General features: G+C 42.6%; 1 protein-coding gene across 6 annotated transcripts in view; it reads right to left on the bottom strand.

The window, feature by feature from the left end:
• The window catches only part of OSBPL3 (oxysterol binding protein like 3), a 194,155-nt gene that overhangs the window by 13,651 nt on the left and 161,898 nt on the right, over positions 1-18,606 (bottom strand). For all 6 annotated transcript variants that reach the window (XM_018047074.1, XM_018047077.1, XM_018047075.1 and 3 more), the window contains 4 exons: positions 10,799-10,862; positions 7,013-7,091; positions 5,342-5,486; positions 2,192-2,336 (listed from right to left, as the gene is read on the bottom strand). In XM_018047074.1, coding sequence (XP_017902563.1) covers positions 2,192-2,336; positions 5,342-5,486; positions 7,013-7,091; positions 10,799-10,862 — 433 coding nt within the window. The remainder of the gene's footprint in view (positions 1-2,191; positions 2,337-5,341; positions 5,487-7,012; positions 7,092-10,798; positions 10,863-18,606) is intronic.

An 18,606-nucleotide genomic window follows, 5' to 3' on the forward strand; every position in this document is an offset into this window, starting at 1 on the left:
TCTAATTCTAGTTCTCTGGATCCTAAGCATAAAAATAATAGCAAAGCTTCCTACTGTGCCTTAAAAAACCCATCCTAGTCTCCAGAGTGGAGACAGTGGGTTTGTTTTCTTGCAGACAGGCCAGGGATGCTCACAACCATAAACAGAGACATAAAGTCAATAAATAACAAGAATACCAGCTCACACAGTGTTCTTTTGTCAAGGTACTGCTTTAACACCTGGACCAGGTGGTAACTCTCATCTGCAATACATTCTTTAAGCAAAGGAGAATGAATGTTTCACTCATAAAATGTCATGTGTGCCTCTGAACCTTTGAAGCCAGGGAGGTGGCGAGTGGTGCCAATTCATTCTAGCTTCGTGGCAATCTCTCTGATGGTGGAAGGTGTGGATACTACCCATTGAAGAGACATTGTTGGCTGCCCACTCTACAGTCATCTCTTTTTCTTGCTAATGGCCAACTCATCTGTTCAGGTGTCCTTGTGCCCTTTCTAGGGGATTAATCTATGGTCATCAGAATCTCTCCTGCTGACCCAGTTGCACAGGATCAGTTAAGGGATGAATCTGGTTCCACTTCAGGTTGACAAGTTACAAACATACATTTGGGGACTTCCCTGGTGGCAAAGCGGATAAGAATCCACCTGCCAATGCGGGGCCTGATCCCGGAAGATCCCACCTGCCTCGGAGCAACTAAGCCCGTGCTCCATAACTACTGAGACTGTGCTCTAGAGCCGACGGGCTGCAACTGCTGAAGCCTGCGGGCCCTAGAACCCATGCTCTGCAACAAGGGAAGCCGCCATGATGAGGAGCTGGCCCACCACAACGAACAGTCCCCGCTCACCACGACTAGAGCAAGCCCACGCAAAGCAGCAAAGACCCAGCGCAGCCAAAAATGAATAACATAATAAATAAATAAATAATTTTTTAAAAAGAGCAGAGCCTTGCGGGAAACTCTGAATCCAGAAGAGTAAGATGGAGTAACAAGGACCACATCTGGCCTCCCATGTAAATCACCACCAACAGAAAGGAGACATACAAAGTAGAAAGATACATTTGCTGGGAGATACTAGGAAATTCTTCATTCCTGAGAAGAAAAGAGTCACAGCAGAAGAAAGCTCTTCCATCCTGACTTCTCTGCTTACATGAGAACATGATATTGAGCTGAAACAATCATATCGCATCCAGGAGAAGAAATATCACCGCCATATCGGGAGTGGCAGGTGGTGGTATTGGTAAAGAACTCACCTGCCAATGCAGGAGACGTAAGAGATGCAGGTTCAACCCCTGGGTCGGGAAGATCCCCTGGAGAAGGGCATGGCAACCCACTCCAGTATTCTTGCCTGGAGAATCCCATGGACAGAGGAGCCTGATGGGCTATGGTCCATAGGGTCGTGAAGAGTCAGACACGACTGAATTGGCTTAGCATGCACAATGTGTTCTCAATGATCTACGTTCTTGAGACAGGTAAGTTGCCTATGCAACAAGCCTGGGGCCACCCCCTCCACACTTGTCAAGTAATAGTACATATCCTAATGGTTTAAGCCACTATTAGAATGGCTTTCCTTTTTAGATTTTCTTTTTATTTTGATCAGCCTAAAGCATCTTAAGGGTACTCTCTAAGAGCAATGGTTCTAGAGTATAACCATGCCTCGGGAAGATATTTATCAGATGAAAAGATGGGTAAACTCTTAAAATGTTTTAGGGGATGTGTTATGAAGTTTTGGCTTCCTTACCCTTTCTCCCCCCATTTGCTTAATGCACTTAGCATCTTTCTAGAATTATCGGAGAGATTAGAGTGGCTTATGGTACTGGGAAAATCTAGGGGACCTCCTAACTCTTGCAGGTCATTCTGCTTTTCCAGTAAGGTTTCCCTATCTCTAGAATGACTTCTTGGGCTTCACTAATATTATTTCTTGTGTGCCTGGTATAGGCAAGGGAATGATGTGCGACCATGGATAAGCAATGGCTTTGTTCTGGGATTAAGAACCCAGGACTTGACCAGCCCAACAGAGGTACTGTTGATTAGCATGAGGATGAGTCTGAGATATAACCAGGTGAATGACAGAAGAGCCAGTAGCTCTAGCATAGTTCAAAGAGAGGCTGGATATATTAAACGGACGCTGACGTTCACCCGCAGCCGGGTTCTTCTGGCCACGCCCTCCCTTTGCTCCGCCTGGCGAACCCAGATACTAACTTGCTCTCCAGATGCAAGCGGATGAGGAGGAGCCGCCGCAGTAGATGCTCTCGTGCCATTTCCCAAAGAGCCGATGTACTGCTTTTCCACTCTGGTCAAACACTGTACCTTCAATCTCATGGGCGTTAGTGCTCCAGTATTTTGCCTAGGATTAAAAGGAGAGTCATCTGTTAGTGTTTTGGGGTCAATTTATTATGAATGTTAAGAGAAAAAAGGAAGAGGAAAGAAACCCGCAAGAATGATTCTATGCTGCATATGGTTTCTTGGTTCTGGCTTTTTAAAAAACCATACTTTTAATTATTTAATAAAAATTAGAAGCTAGTAAGCTAGTCCTTTATTTATAGTTTGTAACTCAGCCGTCAACATTCGTGTAAGACATAATTTTCTATCTACTTTCACATCATGCACTGCAGGAAGGAAGGGCTCATCCACCAGGTGGGGGTTGACCCTTAAGCCCCCTCCGGAACAGCTGTTCCCTGCCTGTCACTGTGGCTTTATTGCAATTTTAAAAAATGTAACTCATATAACTTATTCTCTCAAGGAACTAGACAATCCTTTGTAAACAACCATTTTTTTTCCCCAAGTTTGTAAACCAATCAACTTTCAGTTTCTACTATTAATTTTTTTTCCCCCAAACCAGACCTGCTCATCTAACTTATAGGGACGTTATGCAATCCACATTCCCACTGAGTTGGTCCTGGACTGGGAACAGCTCAGCTAGGCTCAGCCTTGTGGATTTTACATATACAGTACCACAGTGCAGTCAGCAGAGGGAGCGCTAAGTCCCTAGAGTTGAGTTTTTCAATTTGCCTTGCCTGCCCTAAAAATCTGCAAAAGACAAGAAGGCATTACTCCATAAATCAAAAAATTCTACTACTATTTTCAGCCAAAACAGAATCCATATTTGGAAACCAAGAAAATAGAGTGAAATTTCCAGGCCATATCTGATGGGCTGGCTTCCCCATTCCAAGTCCAAAGTAAAAATGGGAGGAAGGGCAGAGTATAGCAGTACCTCAGAGATTAATCAGAAATGTAACAGTGAGTTCTCTAGCCAGGTAAAAAGGAAAGCAAACACTGTCCAGACTTTTAAGTTTATTCTAAAGCAGGAGTCATATTTTCTCTGTAGAGATATTTGTCAGTAAGTTCAATTTCTTACTAGGAAGCCACAGAAAGAGGCAGTCATGCCCCACACATAACTGCTGCTTTCAAATTCTTTTTCAACATCAGAGGCACATCCAGTGTTCTAATTCTTTTCATCTCCCATAGCTATGAAAATACGTTCCCTAGTCCTCAGTAGATGAATACCACATGGATGGTATAAATGGGAGTGAAGGACATTTCTTTGGGGAAATTTCTGAGAGCAGGGTAGCTTGCACCTGGATCAATCAATCAATCAACCTATTATCTGTCAGTCTCCCAGGTATATATATCCCTTACTCAAGCTTCCTTTGCTTCTTTTTGGAAAGACCTTAGATGAAGCTTTTAAGGCAGGGTCATCTTTGCATGCTGCGTTGCTTCAGTCATGTCCAATTCTTTTCAACTCCATGGACTATAGCTTGCCAGGCTCCTCTGTCCATGGGATTCTCCAAGCAAGAATACTGGAATGGGTTGCCACGTCCTCCTCCAGGGGATCTTCCCAACCCAGGGATCGAACCTGCATCTGTTACATCTCCTTCATTCGCAGGCTGATTCTTTACCACCAGCGCCAGCTTATTTTATGCCAAATCACTACTAATTCTATCTATAACCCAGTTTGACCTACAGGATAATAATAAAGCTTCCAAGCCATCTCTCCATAATGCCCCTCAGTTGCTACAGGTGGTACAGAGAGGTACTGTGCAAAATTCCACAGTTAGAACCTAACCTCTTGGCTTATGATTTTGACCTTAATTAGATGCAAATACTCCTTGAGGAGGGTAACCCTTTAAGGCCACTTGGTATATGTGAGATTTTTACAGGCAAGAGGGAATTTCAGGAGGGAGAGAAGGTGGGGAAACGGACTCAAATCAAGGCAGATGGAAAGTTGGATAGGTAAGCAGATGATTCCAGGGTCTTTGCCTGAGGAAAAGCTGTTCATTTATCCTTGAATGTGCACGAGACTCTGCTGTGTGCTAGGCAAAACTGCCAGGCATTGGCCACAGCAGTGGGCAAGACAGATCCGGCTTCTGCTTTGCTGGAGTCAGGAATAGCAAGGAGGGTGCGGGGAGCAGAAAATAAGCAAGTAAAGCAACAGCGAGCAAGCTACCTGCAGGTGGTAATAAACACTCTGAAGAAAACAGGATATGAAAGAGGGTGACTAACAAGGCTGATGGAAGGATCTGGAGAGAGGATCCCAAGCAGAACGAAATGGAGAGAGAGAAAGAAGGACAGTGCAGCTAGTGGACGGTGAGGAAGGAAGGGGATGAGGGGTGGCAGGAGTCGAGGTGGGAGAGGAAAGGGGTACGTGTGTGTGAGTGTGTGTGATGGGGGTGGGGAATGCAGACTCTACTAGGTCTCATGGGCCATTGTAAGGATGTAAGCGTTTGTTCTGAAAAAGATGGGACTTGTCAGAGGATTTTGGTCAAATATGATGTGACTTTCATTTTTTAAACTGTGCTAAAACATACATAATATTTACTGTTTCAACCATTTTTTAATGTAAAATTGAGTAGCACTATGTACATTCACAAAGTTGCATAATGATTGCCTTATATATCTCCAGAACTTTTCATTTCCCAAACTGAAACTCTGTGCCCATTAAATAATGACTCCCTATTCCTTCCTCTTCCCAGTCCCTGGAAATCACCGTCCTACTTTCTGTCTTTATGAATCTGGCTGCTGCTCCAGGTATCTCATATAAATGGAATCATTTTTGTCCTTTTGTGTCTGGCTTATTTCACTTAGCATAATGCTTTCCAGGCTCATCCATACTGTATCATGATGACTTGTTTCAACAGGGTCCCTCTGGCAGACTCACTGGAGAGAGACCATAGAGGGGTAAAGGAAGGAAGGAGGCTAGGAGGGACTGTGACCCTGGTCCAAGTGAGACAGGTAAGGCTGAGACCAGGGGGCCCTGGCACAAAAGTGAAGGTGAAAAGTTCCCCAAGACACCCTGTGCCCTGAGGCCCAGTTCTGCCAAGGCCTGTCTGGGGCCACAGGCACCGAGGTTACCTTTATAAAGTTCACTTTGCAGTGGCAGGAATCATCATTCAGGTTCTTGATGACAATCTCTCCATAGTGCTCGATCCACCTCTGCCCACTTAAGATGTTGTGGATGCAAGAGGTCACTTTGTTCCACTCAAAATGATCTCCAAAACTAAAGGAAGAGAAAGGGAAAGTTACAGCTCCCAGAGGAGTCAGCAGCAAAAGCAAACAAGCATTTCAAAAATAAGTCCTGTGATGAATTTCTTATTCCTTCATTTACAGACCTAACACCAAGAAAGCCATGCTGGGTGGTCTAAGAGCCTTCACTCTCCTCCCCATGGGCGCCTCGGGGGTGGCAGCAGTCAGATCCCGGAGCTGCAGAGGCTCCACTGGAAGTGGGGGGCCTCCTGAAACAACCCACTCTGTCCTTTGATAGAGGAAGAAACTGAACCACAGGAGGTGTGTCTAAAGTCATCAAACTATGAAAGGAGAGTGACACGGGGAGGGTGAGGTTGTCCACAGTGTGCCCCATCTACACACACACACACACACACACACACACACACACACACACACGTACACACAGGCAGACACATGCACTATATATTTATGTATATACATGTGTGGGTACATATATGTAGGCACATATGTATACAGGAAGACTTTGATCTATTGTAGTTTTTACAGGCTGAAGGTTTGGGGCAATCCTGTGCAGAGCAAGACTATTAGCATTTTTCCAACAGCATTTCCTCACTCCATGTCTCTGAAGTATATAAAAAGTAACTTTCATAAGCAATAGGAAGCCCAAAAATTCATATTGTAATATTTACTTTATTGCAGTGGTCTAAAACCAAATCTGCCATGTCTCTGAGATGTGCCTGTACACACACACATATATATATTTTATATATAAATCTTAAGATACAAATATCTTAAATCTTTTACAATGAGAAAGTATTCCAGGTATGACTTACAGAATGAAACAATAATTATGAGGATAATGATATTAAGACCCAAACCAAACACTTCATGGCACATACTATGTGCCAAGTATTATTATTTTTAATTAATTTATTTTAATTGGAGGCTAATTACTTTAGAACATTGTCGTGGTTTTTCCCATACATTGACATGAATGTGACTATTTTAAGTGTTATTTCAAGTGCTTTCCATATCTGTTTAATCATCACAACAGTCTTATGAAGTAGATGGTTTATTATCCCTATTTCACAGATGAGGGAACTGGTGATCAGAAAGGTTAAGTACCTGCCCAAGGATTTGCAATTAGTAAGTAGCAGTGTGAGCAAATGAGCTCCAGCACCAGAGACCATAACCATTACCACTTTGCTTTATGAATAAGTATCAATCATCCCTGAAAGATCAAAGTCATGGCTTTCTTTAAAAAAAAGTTTTGACAGTGAGGCAGGACAACAATGTTAAAGAAAACTTATCATTCCTAATTGTGTTAGAAAGTAGAAATGAAAATTCTAAAAACTCTATTCAGGGAACTTTGGTGTCCAGGAAGCATTTCCATTAGGGAGAATGAAAATGTGAGACTGTCCAAATGAGGAACCTTTGAAGCCACTGTCAAACGTAGAAAAACACATACTCTCAGCACCACGGGGGACAGTGGGCATCCTGTTTCCAAACCCTGGCCCTAAATTCTATACAGTTCCTAACCACAGAAGGGGAACTTACACTGGCAGAATCACATGGGTTGTGCCAATGGGAACGATTTCCATGGATTTGCCCCAGAATTTGTTTTTCCATCTCACATCTGAAATGAAATAATACTGAATATTACATATTTAGTGGGAGAGCTAGGTAGATCAAAGGTTTCTTAGGCTGGATAAATGATTAATCACAATATAGGATAGTCTCTTCACAAAAAAATCTATCATTATTCAATATAAACAGCAAATGAGTACCTGGAACAGAATTAGAGAAACCCTAAATCTACAAAGTATATCACTGCCCCCCAACCCCCTGGAAGAACTCCCAGCATGAAAGGCATACAGAAGTAAGGCCCCCCATGAGAGGCTATCATTGAATAAGTTGAAATAAGGTGAAATGGAACCAGAGAAGAAGGAATGAGCACCATGCTTGGGGAAGGCATCAGAAGAGGCTTGTCTGAAAGGGCCACTTAAATTGGGCTTGGAAGAGTAAGTAGGAGTTCACCCGGCAGAGAAAAGGCAGTTTAAGGCAGAAGACATGAGCGATGTGAGAGAACAGGGTGTGGTTCTGTTCTATGGGTCTCAGGTTGTTTAGAGAGAAGAGCAGAAATACAGCTTGAGTACAACAAACAGCAGGCTTGATAAGCTTGGCTAAGAATCTGATTTGGGTGCACTGGGGGAAACAAGGTGTTTGTTCAGACAGAGAATTGATGTGATTAGATACAGACTTTGCCAAGGTAATTGGCAGCAGTGTGGAAAATGGAACAAAAGCAGGTGAGATGAGAAGCAGGTGATCTGTATTTACTTAAAGGATCAATGAGGATGAAGTGAACCAAGACAGTGGTAGTGGATGCAAGGGAAGAGAGTGGTCCCAGAACCATTAAGGAAACAAAAATAGAACTCGGTGACATTATTAGATGCAGGCTGTGACAGACAGGGAGAATCTGTGGATGATTTCAGATTTCTACAGCATGCACAAGCGGTGGTGCCATCAGGGAAACGGAATAGAAAAAGAAGAGCAGGGACAGATGGTCCCTCTGGCTGCCAGGTGACAATACACAGACCACGGGGGAGCAAAGGTGAATGCATGGAGGCCAGCAGCGGGGCAAGGCCTGGTCTAGGAGAGAGACGGGCTGGGACCAGGAAGGCCCTGAGCACATCCTGCAGGATTCTATTTATATGACATGTCCAGAACAGGCATACCTATAGGGACAGAAAGAAGATCAGTGCTCGCATAAGGATGCAAGAGGCTGACAGAAATTGGAAGGTAGGGGGACGGGGGCAGGAGGGTGTGGTGGTGGGGAGCCATTAAAAGGTGGGTACTGGCTGAAGAAGTTTCTTTTTGGAGTGCTGAAAATGTTCTAAAGTTCCTGTAGTGATGATTGTACAACTATGTGAATAAATTAAAAACCACTGACTTGTACCTTTAATTAGGTAAGTTGTACAGTATATATCTCGGCTTCCCTGGTGGTTCAGATGGTAAAGTGTCTGCCTGCAACGCAGGAGACCTGGGTTCGATCCCTGGGTGGGGAAGATCCCCTGGAGAAGGAAATGGCAACCCACTCCAGTATTCTTGCCTAGAGAATTCCACGGACATAGGAGCCTGGTAGGCTATAGTCCATGGGATCACAAAGAGTCGGACATGACTGAGTGACTTCACTTCACTTCACAGTATATATCTTAGCAAGTTGTTATCCCCCAAAAGATAATTGGTTGTATAAAGCAAAGTAGTAATAATGTATGATGGGGTTTATAACATATATACGTAAAATGTTTGTCCACAATAGGAAAGGTTGGGGGAGGGAAAATAGAAGTACACTTTTTAAAGTTTCTTTTGCTATAGGTTAAGTAGCAACATATCACTTGAAAAGAGACTGTGATATGTTAAAGATATATGAATCCTAAAGCAACAACTAAAAATTGGAACAAAGACATATAGCTAATAAAGCAAAAAATACACAGTGGAATCACATATAACAATACAAAAGAAAGTTAAAAAAAAAGAGAGAGAGAGAGAGAAAAGGGGAACAAAAAACTGATGCGACAGGCAGAAAACAAACAAGAGACCAGATCTAAACCCAACTATGTCGCTAATCACAAGATCCCTGGAGAAGAGCATGGCAAACCACTCCAGTATTTTTGCCTGGAGAATCCCATGGACAGAAGAGCCTAGCGGGTCATAGTCCATGGGGTCACAAAGAGTCGGACACGACTGGAGTGACCTAGCAGGCATGCATGCACATGTCAATAATCATAATAAGCGTAAATGATCTAAAAAATCTAATTAAGAGGTAGAAAAATGTCAAAATGGATTTTTTTTAAAAAGCAAGATTTCGACTTATGGAGAGGTGGAATCGCCCAGGAAGAAGCTAATGAGGAAGAAGCGAATGGAGCTGAAGAGAAAACTGTGATTGATTTAAGACCCCTCCCATTAAATAACATATAACTAAAGTAATAATGTGAGAGTTGGACGGTGAAGAAAGCTGAGCACTGAAGAATTGATGCTTCTGAACTGTGGTGTTGGAGAAGACTCTTGAGAGTCCCTTGGACTGCAAGGAGATCCAACCAGTCCATTCTAAAGGAGATCAGTCCTGGGTGTTCATTGGAAGGACTGATGTTAAAGTGGAAACTCCAATACTTTGGCCACCTCATGGGAAGAGCGGACTCATTGGAAAAGACCCTGATGCTGGGAAAGATTGAGGGCAGGAGGAGAAGGAGACAAGAGAGGATGAGATGGTTGGATGACATCACCGACTCGATGGACATGGGTTTGGGTGGACTCTCGGAGTTGGTGATGGACAAGGAGGCCTGGCGTGCTGTGGTTCATGGGGTTGCAAAGAGTCAGACATGACTGAGCGACTGAACTGAACTGAAAGTAATAATAACAATATAGTCCTTACAAGGTCAATGACACTGCAATTAGGAGGTTAGAGACATTATGGGAAATTTTTCCAAAGTCTTTTAATGAAAAAGAAGTCTCCAGTCAAGCTTTAATTCTAAATTTTAGTAGCAAAGATTCAAAAAGGAAACCATAGTAGTTGTAATCTAAACTAGCAATACCGCCTCCAGAGAGAGAAACTGGATGGCTGGGAACTGGGATGGGGGAGGGAAATTTTTCACAAAATACTCTTATCTTTTAAATTATAGATACATTAAAATGAAAAAAGCCATGTGGCAAATCAGGTGTTAACCAGTCAGAATAATCTTTTAAAAAACTGACATGTGCTCATGGTTCAAAACACTGGGATGCTCAAATTTTCTTTTTATAGCACGCTCTGACTATGGAATAAATAAGTTAACAAAATTAATTAATCCATTTAGGAAATATTAGCAGCAATATTTTGTCTTCAGAGCAACCATCCCTCCCAAATTAAAAGCATAATAAACTGAACATAGGAATAACCACCCCAAACTGAAAAAAAATTGGCAATGTAAACTTTCAGAAATAAAATTTAAAGTTTTTCAAAAGCAAAAGAACCCTCTGCAGTCTAGAGTCTAATAACTGTAAATATTTAATGTCTCTTGAAATACACGAGGCATTTCAAATGAATGCAGAATAAGATACAGGGAAAAGTTACAGGAATAAACAATGGTGATGGGCCAGACAAAGACTGAGAATTTTTAAAGAAGGAGACAATCAAATTATCCTCCAGAAACTTTAATTATGAAGTCAACAAATGGCAGTTATTGTTCAATGATGAGAGGCAAGAACATCAAATGGTACAGATTGTTCCAGTGAGATCCAAGTCCAGGGCCCACTTAACATTTACAGTAAATGATAATGTTACACAAAATGATAGAGGCACATTACCTTGCCAGAAAACAAAATTTGCAGACTCAGCGTGACATGCAGAGATAGGTGGATGGTGGCTGACCTGATGGAAACAAAGGCAAAAAAAAAAAAAACACAAAAAATTAACTTTTGTGTCTCACAAAATCCTTTCTTTCTCCCTTGCACTGAGATGGAACACAACTGCAGTGTCTAAATGAATGGAAACTTGTTAAGTTTCCCTTCAAAAGTCTGTCCTCAAGAGGGAGCTCCTGACACAGTCAGCTCTGTCTTGTCAGGAAAGAGCCTGTGAATGGAAGCCTCCGGAAGCCTGGGGAAAAAGCAGCCAAGTGGTAAGTGATGAGGGTGGAGATATGTTTTGAAAGATATGAAAATAAAAGCAGAGACACAGGGCTGCCCACTTACAAATCAGCTAACCTGACATTAGCTTCCAAGGTCAAAATCAATGCTATTCTGAAAGTACCTGCAAATGTTTTAATTAAGATGTCAAACAGTACATATTTTAAATGTTAAGTATTTCTAAGCAACACAAAAAAACTCTTTGGTTCAGCAGATTTTAATCTGCTGAGCCCACTCAGTGAAACAATGCAAGGTATCTTTTTGAAAACTCTGCATCACAAATGTCCAGCTACTTTTTAGATCACTGACAAGAAGACCAATCAACGGCTGAGAAAAAGTTTTTGTTCATTTTTTGTTCATAAAAATATCTTGAGTAAATATGCAATTACATTACAGAAAAGAGAGTCCCCTGTAACAGGGACTGTAGATCATTTCCCTGCCTTTTGTCACTGGGGTCATTAACTTCTGTTTTGCTCACTAATGAAGAAGCTAAAGAGAAAATGGCTCCTCAGTTAGATTTCTTCATTATCTCAGTAACATTCAAGGCACAGGAGCAGTACGTGTGCTGTTATCATGATAGCACTATCATGCAATACTAGTAAATGAGTAATAAGCCTGGCATGCTTGCTTGGGATTGCAGCGTCGGACACAACTTAGCAACTAAATAGCTATAATAAAAGAGTAATGCTGCTAGTGATGTTTCCAGAAATTTCTATTACATAGCTTGTTCTTGACTTCCCAGGTAGCTTAGATGGTAAAGCGTCTGCCTACAATGCAGGAGACCCAGGTTCGATCCTTGGATGGTAAGCTGGTTCTTAGGAAACATTATCTTACATTCAGGACATTTACAGATGAGAAAACTGAAACCAGAAAGATTATCTAACAATAACATTTCCCAAACACACCGAGAGGAGTGGAAGTAAAACCCAGCATTTTTGGTTTACAGGTGGCTTTCAAAGTTTAAAAAAAAAAAAAAAAGTCCTTTAAGTAGACACACCCTGTTTTCAAACGTATCAAGAACTCAGAATACTCAGGGGCCTGCTTGAGGTGAACAGGTGTGGCGGGAAGTTGGGGTGACCAATCTATAACCAGTGGCCTTGCTCTGAACCCTGGACTGCAGAGAGGAACATGTTTGAGAACCTCTTCTGTGGCCCTCTTCCAGGTGGAGAACAGCCGGGATAGGACGGGAGTGCAATGGTATCCACTTGGCTTGAAGAAAAGTAGGGACAAAGATGTCAACAGCATAGCTATCTTTCAGGTCTCAATGAACATATAAATCCCAGATCCACTATGAGGTGGGAGGTGCACACGTGCTGTCCCTTGGAGGATTTTAATTCTCACTGGCCTCTTGAGAATGTGAGCTCCTCTCCATGCTTATGTGCATTTCATCTCAAACACTAAGAAACCTAACTCCTAAAACGCTTTGCTTCACCGTCTTTTCTTTCAACCCAATCCCCTGAAGATACATTATATCACACAAACTGCTAAATTCTTGCCTTCTCTTTTTCCCCCATTAGGAGAACAGTGGAGTTACTTTTTAAACCTTGGGATCATACAGAAGGGGGCTTCCCTGGTGGCTCAGTGGTAAAGAATTTGCTCGCCAATGCAGGAGACGCAGGTTCTGTCCCTGGACTGGGAAGATTCCCCTGGAGGGGGGCAACCCACTCCAGTATTCTTGCCTGGGGAATCCCATGGACAGAGAGGAGCTTGGCAGGCTACAGTCCATAGGGGTGCAAAGCGTCGGAATTGATGTAGCAACTAGACAACAGCATCATATAAAACTAAACCAGGGCAAGACAATACTGACCCCTCACTTCTCCACTCCACTTGCCTCATCCACCCCGCCGTGGAGCGGACAGGAGCTATGGAATAGCCCCGTGCCCCATAACGTAGGCAGATTTTAAGTAGATTATTACAAAGCAGATCATAGTCATTCCCACAGAAATAATGCAGTAAAAAATGTGAAGATCACAGTCTTGGTCAAGAATTTGGCATTTTATAAGTCTGGCAAGTATAAGCATCACAGCAAAATACAACACATAAAAACTATAAACTCTTCTGTAATAATTTAAAATCCTATGGAACAAGGATATAAATATAGTGTCCATATGAATTATAAAAGCAACTCTATCATATATGAAGTATACATATGTCCCATAAAATGCAAAGTTGACCTTTTTAAAATAGTTGTGTCAGATTAATGAATCACTGCTTAGCAAAGTGCCTTTAGATGGAGTTGAAGGGCTGTTTTCTGAATGCATAAATCCCAGCACTGACATATCAATGATTTGGTTTCTTTCTTTCTGGCTTAAAAACACCTTTGGGAGTGATTTATTTGATGTACATGACTTTTAAGAAGTTTACAAAGCTTTCCAGGGAAACTAAATTGATGCCTTATTTTTGTTTGATATGTTTCCTTCCTACAGGTATTTATTCATGAAACGTATCTGAAGCCTCTGCCATGTGCTGCATGAGTGTCAGGGAATGAGAGATTGCTCCTGGAGTCCCCCAGATCTAGAAGCTAACTGTGCAGTATCATCAATATCATCTACTGGCTGAGTGACCCTGAGGGTGTTTTTAAACCCTCTGGGCCTCCATTACTTCGTCTGTAAAATAGGACTAGTACCACTGACTCTGCAAACTAAAAAAAGATAGCTCATGGAAAGTGCCAGGATCATCTGCTAGTACAGAGTCAGCAGAGATTAAATTTTAATTTTTTGTCATAAGTGGTATTTCCACTTAGCTCTCATGGTAACCTTGTGTCTTCATTACCCTTATCTTATGAATTAGGAAACGGGTTTTTTCCCCAGTCAAGAGCCTGCCCAGTGCTACACAGTTCATCACTGACAAGGGCAGCCCTCTAAATTCACGAGGGCAGCATTCTAAATTCAGGTCTTCTGACTTCAAATCTAACACTGTTTCCTGAGATGCCCTAGCTGCTCCTTGATGGTTGCTCTCAAAGCTGGGCCCTGGCTCCTGCCCAAAGCCTCGGCACACTGTTAAGTTCCCATCATGGATATTTAGAAAATGAACCTTCTGAGTCTGACCTTTCCAACCCCTCTGAGTCTCATTTACTTCTTTGTAAAATGAGGTCTAAGAATCCCTCCGGCTTCAAGATACTATTGTTCTAACATCTGTTTTCTCTGAATCTCAGTATCAGAGGCAGCAGTGGATGCCAGGCAATTGGAAAAGATTCTATTAAGGCTTTGATTAATTTAAAAACCCATGGTGAGGTGAAGTCTCTCAGTCATGTCCGACTCTTTGCGACCCCATGTACTGTAGCATACCAGGCTCTTCCATCCATGGGATTTTCCAGGCAAGAGTACTGGAGTGGGTTGCCATTTCCTTCTCCAGAGGATCTTCCAGACCCAGGGATTGAATCCAGGTCTCCTGCATTGTAGGCAGATGCTTTACCGTCTGAGCCACCAGGGAAGTCTAAAACCCATGAAAAGGGGGTAATTCCCAGTTAATCGTTTAATTTTTGTTGATGGTAATCTCTCTACTATCTACTGGAGTAAAGAATAATGGGCACCATCTACCCTGTCTTTGCTAGTACAGGATTTAGTTGAGTTTCTCTTTTTATTACATCTTAACCCAGGCACAGAAAGGTATTAGATTTTGAGTTTGAGTCTGAACGGATTTAGCCTCAAAGCAAACACTGTTAACCTGCTGGCTAAACCCACTCTGGACTGTTTTTAGTATCTCTCTCCATCATTTCCTCTCCCCCTTGATCAAATAGGAGCGACTTTTTACTGGTAAGGACCAAACGTTCAGGAAATTAGTACATATGGTTTTTTATTGTGCAAGTATTTATACGTATCTTTCTTTCTACAGTCTCAAAGTCAATGAGTTTCTCTGGCAGTTAAGAATTCTTGTGATTTATTTGTATAGCTGAGGTCTTTCTTCACCATGACCTGATGATTTTTGATTTATGCTTTCAGAATGCACTTTATATAAGAGGTGGGTGGTAAGGAGACAAGAATGAGTGTTTCAATATTTGTGTGTTATGTAGGTTTTTCTTCTTCATACTGAGAAAAATGAAACCTTAAATACATCAGTCCTGCAGCTGTCCAGAGCCGTAAAGAGTCCTCCTAGTCTGGACGCATCTCCCACCACGAAGGGATGCTTGTGGAAAAGAGAACAAGCGACCAGTCAAAAATCACCCAGGGAGGGGACCAAGGCATTCATCAAACATTTCCCGATTGTCTGTGATGTGTCAGGCACTGTCTTAGTCACTGTGGATACAATGAGAAACAAAAGAGACAAAAATCTTTACCGTCCTGGAATTTACATTTTAGTGCAGAAATGCAATGGGTGGGACAGATATAAGCACATAATTTGCCAGCGGTAACATGGGAAGGAGAATAAGCAAGAATGAAAATGGGAGATGGTGAGCGGGAATGCCATCCTGGACAGGGTGGTTGGGGCAGGACTCTGTGATGGAAATCCCTGAGGCTAAGAGAAGTAAGACAGCCAATCACACAGATAGCTAGGGGAAGTATGTCCAGGTCAGAGGACGCAGCCACCGCACAGGGCTGACAGATGCTCAGGATGTTTTAGGAGGAGCAAAAAGGTCAGTGTGGCTGAAGCTGAATGAGTCAAAAGTGGGAAGAGGCATGATATCTAGGGGTGCCATCTTAGAGGGCTCTGTGGGCCACAGCCAGAACTTGGGGTTTGATTCCAAGTGACCGCAGAAGTCATTAGAGACATCACTGGTTGCCGAGCGCAGAACTGGCTGTGGGAACAAGGGACCAGATAGTGAGTCAATTGCAACAAGCCCAGTCATTGATGCCGATGGCTTGGGCTTGGCGACCAGCACCAGTGGGGTGGCAGTGAGAACGGCTTAGGAAGGAAGACCCTGGGATTTGCTGATGAACAGGATGTGGATTATAAAAGAAAGCTACTAAGGAGGCGGCCACGAATACTGGTCTGATTTGGGGGGTGGGGAACAGTTGCCGATTATTTTCTCTTCCCCTGAGTTCAGAGTTAAGTACTTATTTGATAAACACACGGTTTCTTTTAAAAAATATATATAGTAAGTAATAACCTAGAAATGCAGAAGCACTGGTTTGGTCACCTTACAGTTGATTTATTGCTTGTTTCACTTGAACAGCTTTGAATTTACCCTGATAATGACTTTAAATGAGATGCCATTTTAATCAGAAGTAAATAACCCTGCCTACAAGTAGATAAAAGAACCACTCAGATGGGTGATGTGAGTATGCACAGTGGGAAGTGACAGGTATGGTATTTTTAAAGTCCAGCCAAGAATGGTTTTTTTGTTTTTTGCTTTTTGTTTTCAGAATCTGACGAGTAATAGAAAAGGAAGAAGAGCTGTGTCTGTGAAGCAAAGGAAAAAAGACTCCATTTGAATCTCTTACAGTTTAGTAACTTTCAATAACTGCTCAGCTTTTCAACCAAAAATTCAACAGTCATGGCTGGACGTGTAAATGCTGAAAATGACTTGATCTGACAGCTGAAGTTCCTGGTAATCAGGAAAAGCCACATTCAGACAATAGCTTAACTGCATATCCTTTATGGACACAAACTGTTTTCAAAGGTACAGAAAAAAGAAGCAAAGTGAACTGAAATGACTTTTCTGACCAGTCTAGTCCCTGATGAAACTCCACCCAGGCTGCCCGAGAACCAATGAGGAAGAACCTGCTGGACGGACCCTTAGTCCCCGAGAAGGGAAAGGAAGTCCTTTCCTCCTGGATTCTCCCTTTTCTGGGCTTATTTAGAAAACCAAAGCTGAATCAGATTTCTTGGCAGAAAGGAAACCGCTCCCCTGAGAAGGTGGAACAGTCAGGGGTTAGCACATGTGACAGGAATGTTTATGACTGATTCCTGAATGTTCCTTGTTCACAAAGGCCACTGCCCAGCCCGCAATGGGAGTTGACAACACACTCCTATGTGAGTTTGCAGGATGAAAGGTTTACTTGACAATGACAGGCAAATCCGATAGTCTGAACAGAGTACAAAAGGCTGTTTTCACATGGGCAACTGATGACTCTGGCAGCTCTGAGCACAGTCACTAAACTTACACAAGGCATACCAAAAAAAGGTCAGGGAGAGAGGATACTGGAATAGACACAGAGGGTGTCAGCTGAGAACCACTGAAAGGCTCTGATGGGCCAGGCCTTGGTTTTCTCATCTGTAATTGATCCTTGCCTCACTGGCCACACAGGGTTATTGTGAAGATCAAACAAGATCCTGATCAAGTTTGAAAAGCATAAAGTACTTTGCAAGCACCATACTAGTTAATTATTAGGAGGAAAATTTGAACAGCAAGTGCTTTCTCTCATTTCTGACTGCATGAGTCATTTTGATACTGCATTTTTGGGCCTTTTATGTGAGAGACGATATAAAGAGGGCAAGCTTCCATGTAGCTGAACTCTGTGAAGTAGCACTTACTTCAACTTCCTTAGCCACCGACAACTCCAAACATTTCCCCATCCCCACCAAAACCACAAGCAAATGAAATCCCAGGGCTTGGAGGAAATGGATAAAAATCACTTTCCAAATCACCCAACTCTGTTGTCTAGAAAACTCAGTAGAAAAGCTGAGTGACCTGTTTTATTCTAGGTCCTTTCACCTGGAGATATCTCCATCAGTGTCCTCCTTAGACTAGAGTTCCACCCCAAAATATTAATTCAGGGGTTCTGTTCAGTTTATTACATCAGTCATTCAGCACCTCTACTCATTGTAGAGAAGTACAAGAAAGCAAAGAAGCCCCCAAACTCCGAAAGCTGCAGTCCATCACCTACAGATACAGACACGGGTGGAGTCATGCTGTCTCCAAAACAGAGCGTCTTCTGGGCTAGAAGCAGAAGGAGCCAGACTGGCAGGTACCAGCATAAAACAGAATAAATGCTCAGGCACTCTCTTTAGATGTGTTAAATTAGAAAGCCTTCACGCACAACAGTAGGCTGGTCAATGTAACCAATAAGGGCAAGAGAGGGAATAGAGGAGGCTGAATTGACATACTGCCTGCTGGCTGGGAAAGGAGGACCCTGGTCAAAACCCTTTCCACTCCTGGGGCAGCAGACAGCCTGGCACATTGAATTAATCAGTTACCTCTCCATCTCACTGTACACTTATGTGATGACCACGGTTTTATCTTCCTTAAGAAATCTGTCTATGGGAAAACATCCCTGATCAGGCTGACCAAAGCCATCTGGTGCCCATGGCGAGTCTATTTTATATTCTAAAGGCATAGGATAGTATTCTGATTTATAGATCAGTCTCTTATAAACTTAGCTAGTGGGATTCTGTCCCTGAGAGACTCATTCACACTCAGATGTATTAAAAGACTCAACCACCTATGCTATAAGGCTAAATTCCAGACAGACGAAGTGTCTCCCTTGTGATCAGGATGGTGGTATTCCCAAGGTGAAGCCAGCTGTTAGGACTCCTGGCAGCCTCCTGGATGGCTTTCTGTCAGAGACTCAGCAGTGACATTATGCTACTTTCGAACCATCTGATTTAGT

The sequence above is a fragment of the Capra hircus genome, chromosome 4 (assembly GCF_001704415.2).
Source record: "Capra hircus breed San Clemente chromosome 4, ASM170441v1, whole genome shotgun sequence".
NCBI classification, from domain to species: Eukaryota; Metazoa; Chordata; class Mammalia; order Artiodactyla; family Bovidae; genus Capra; species Capra hircus.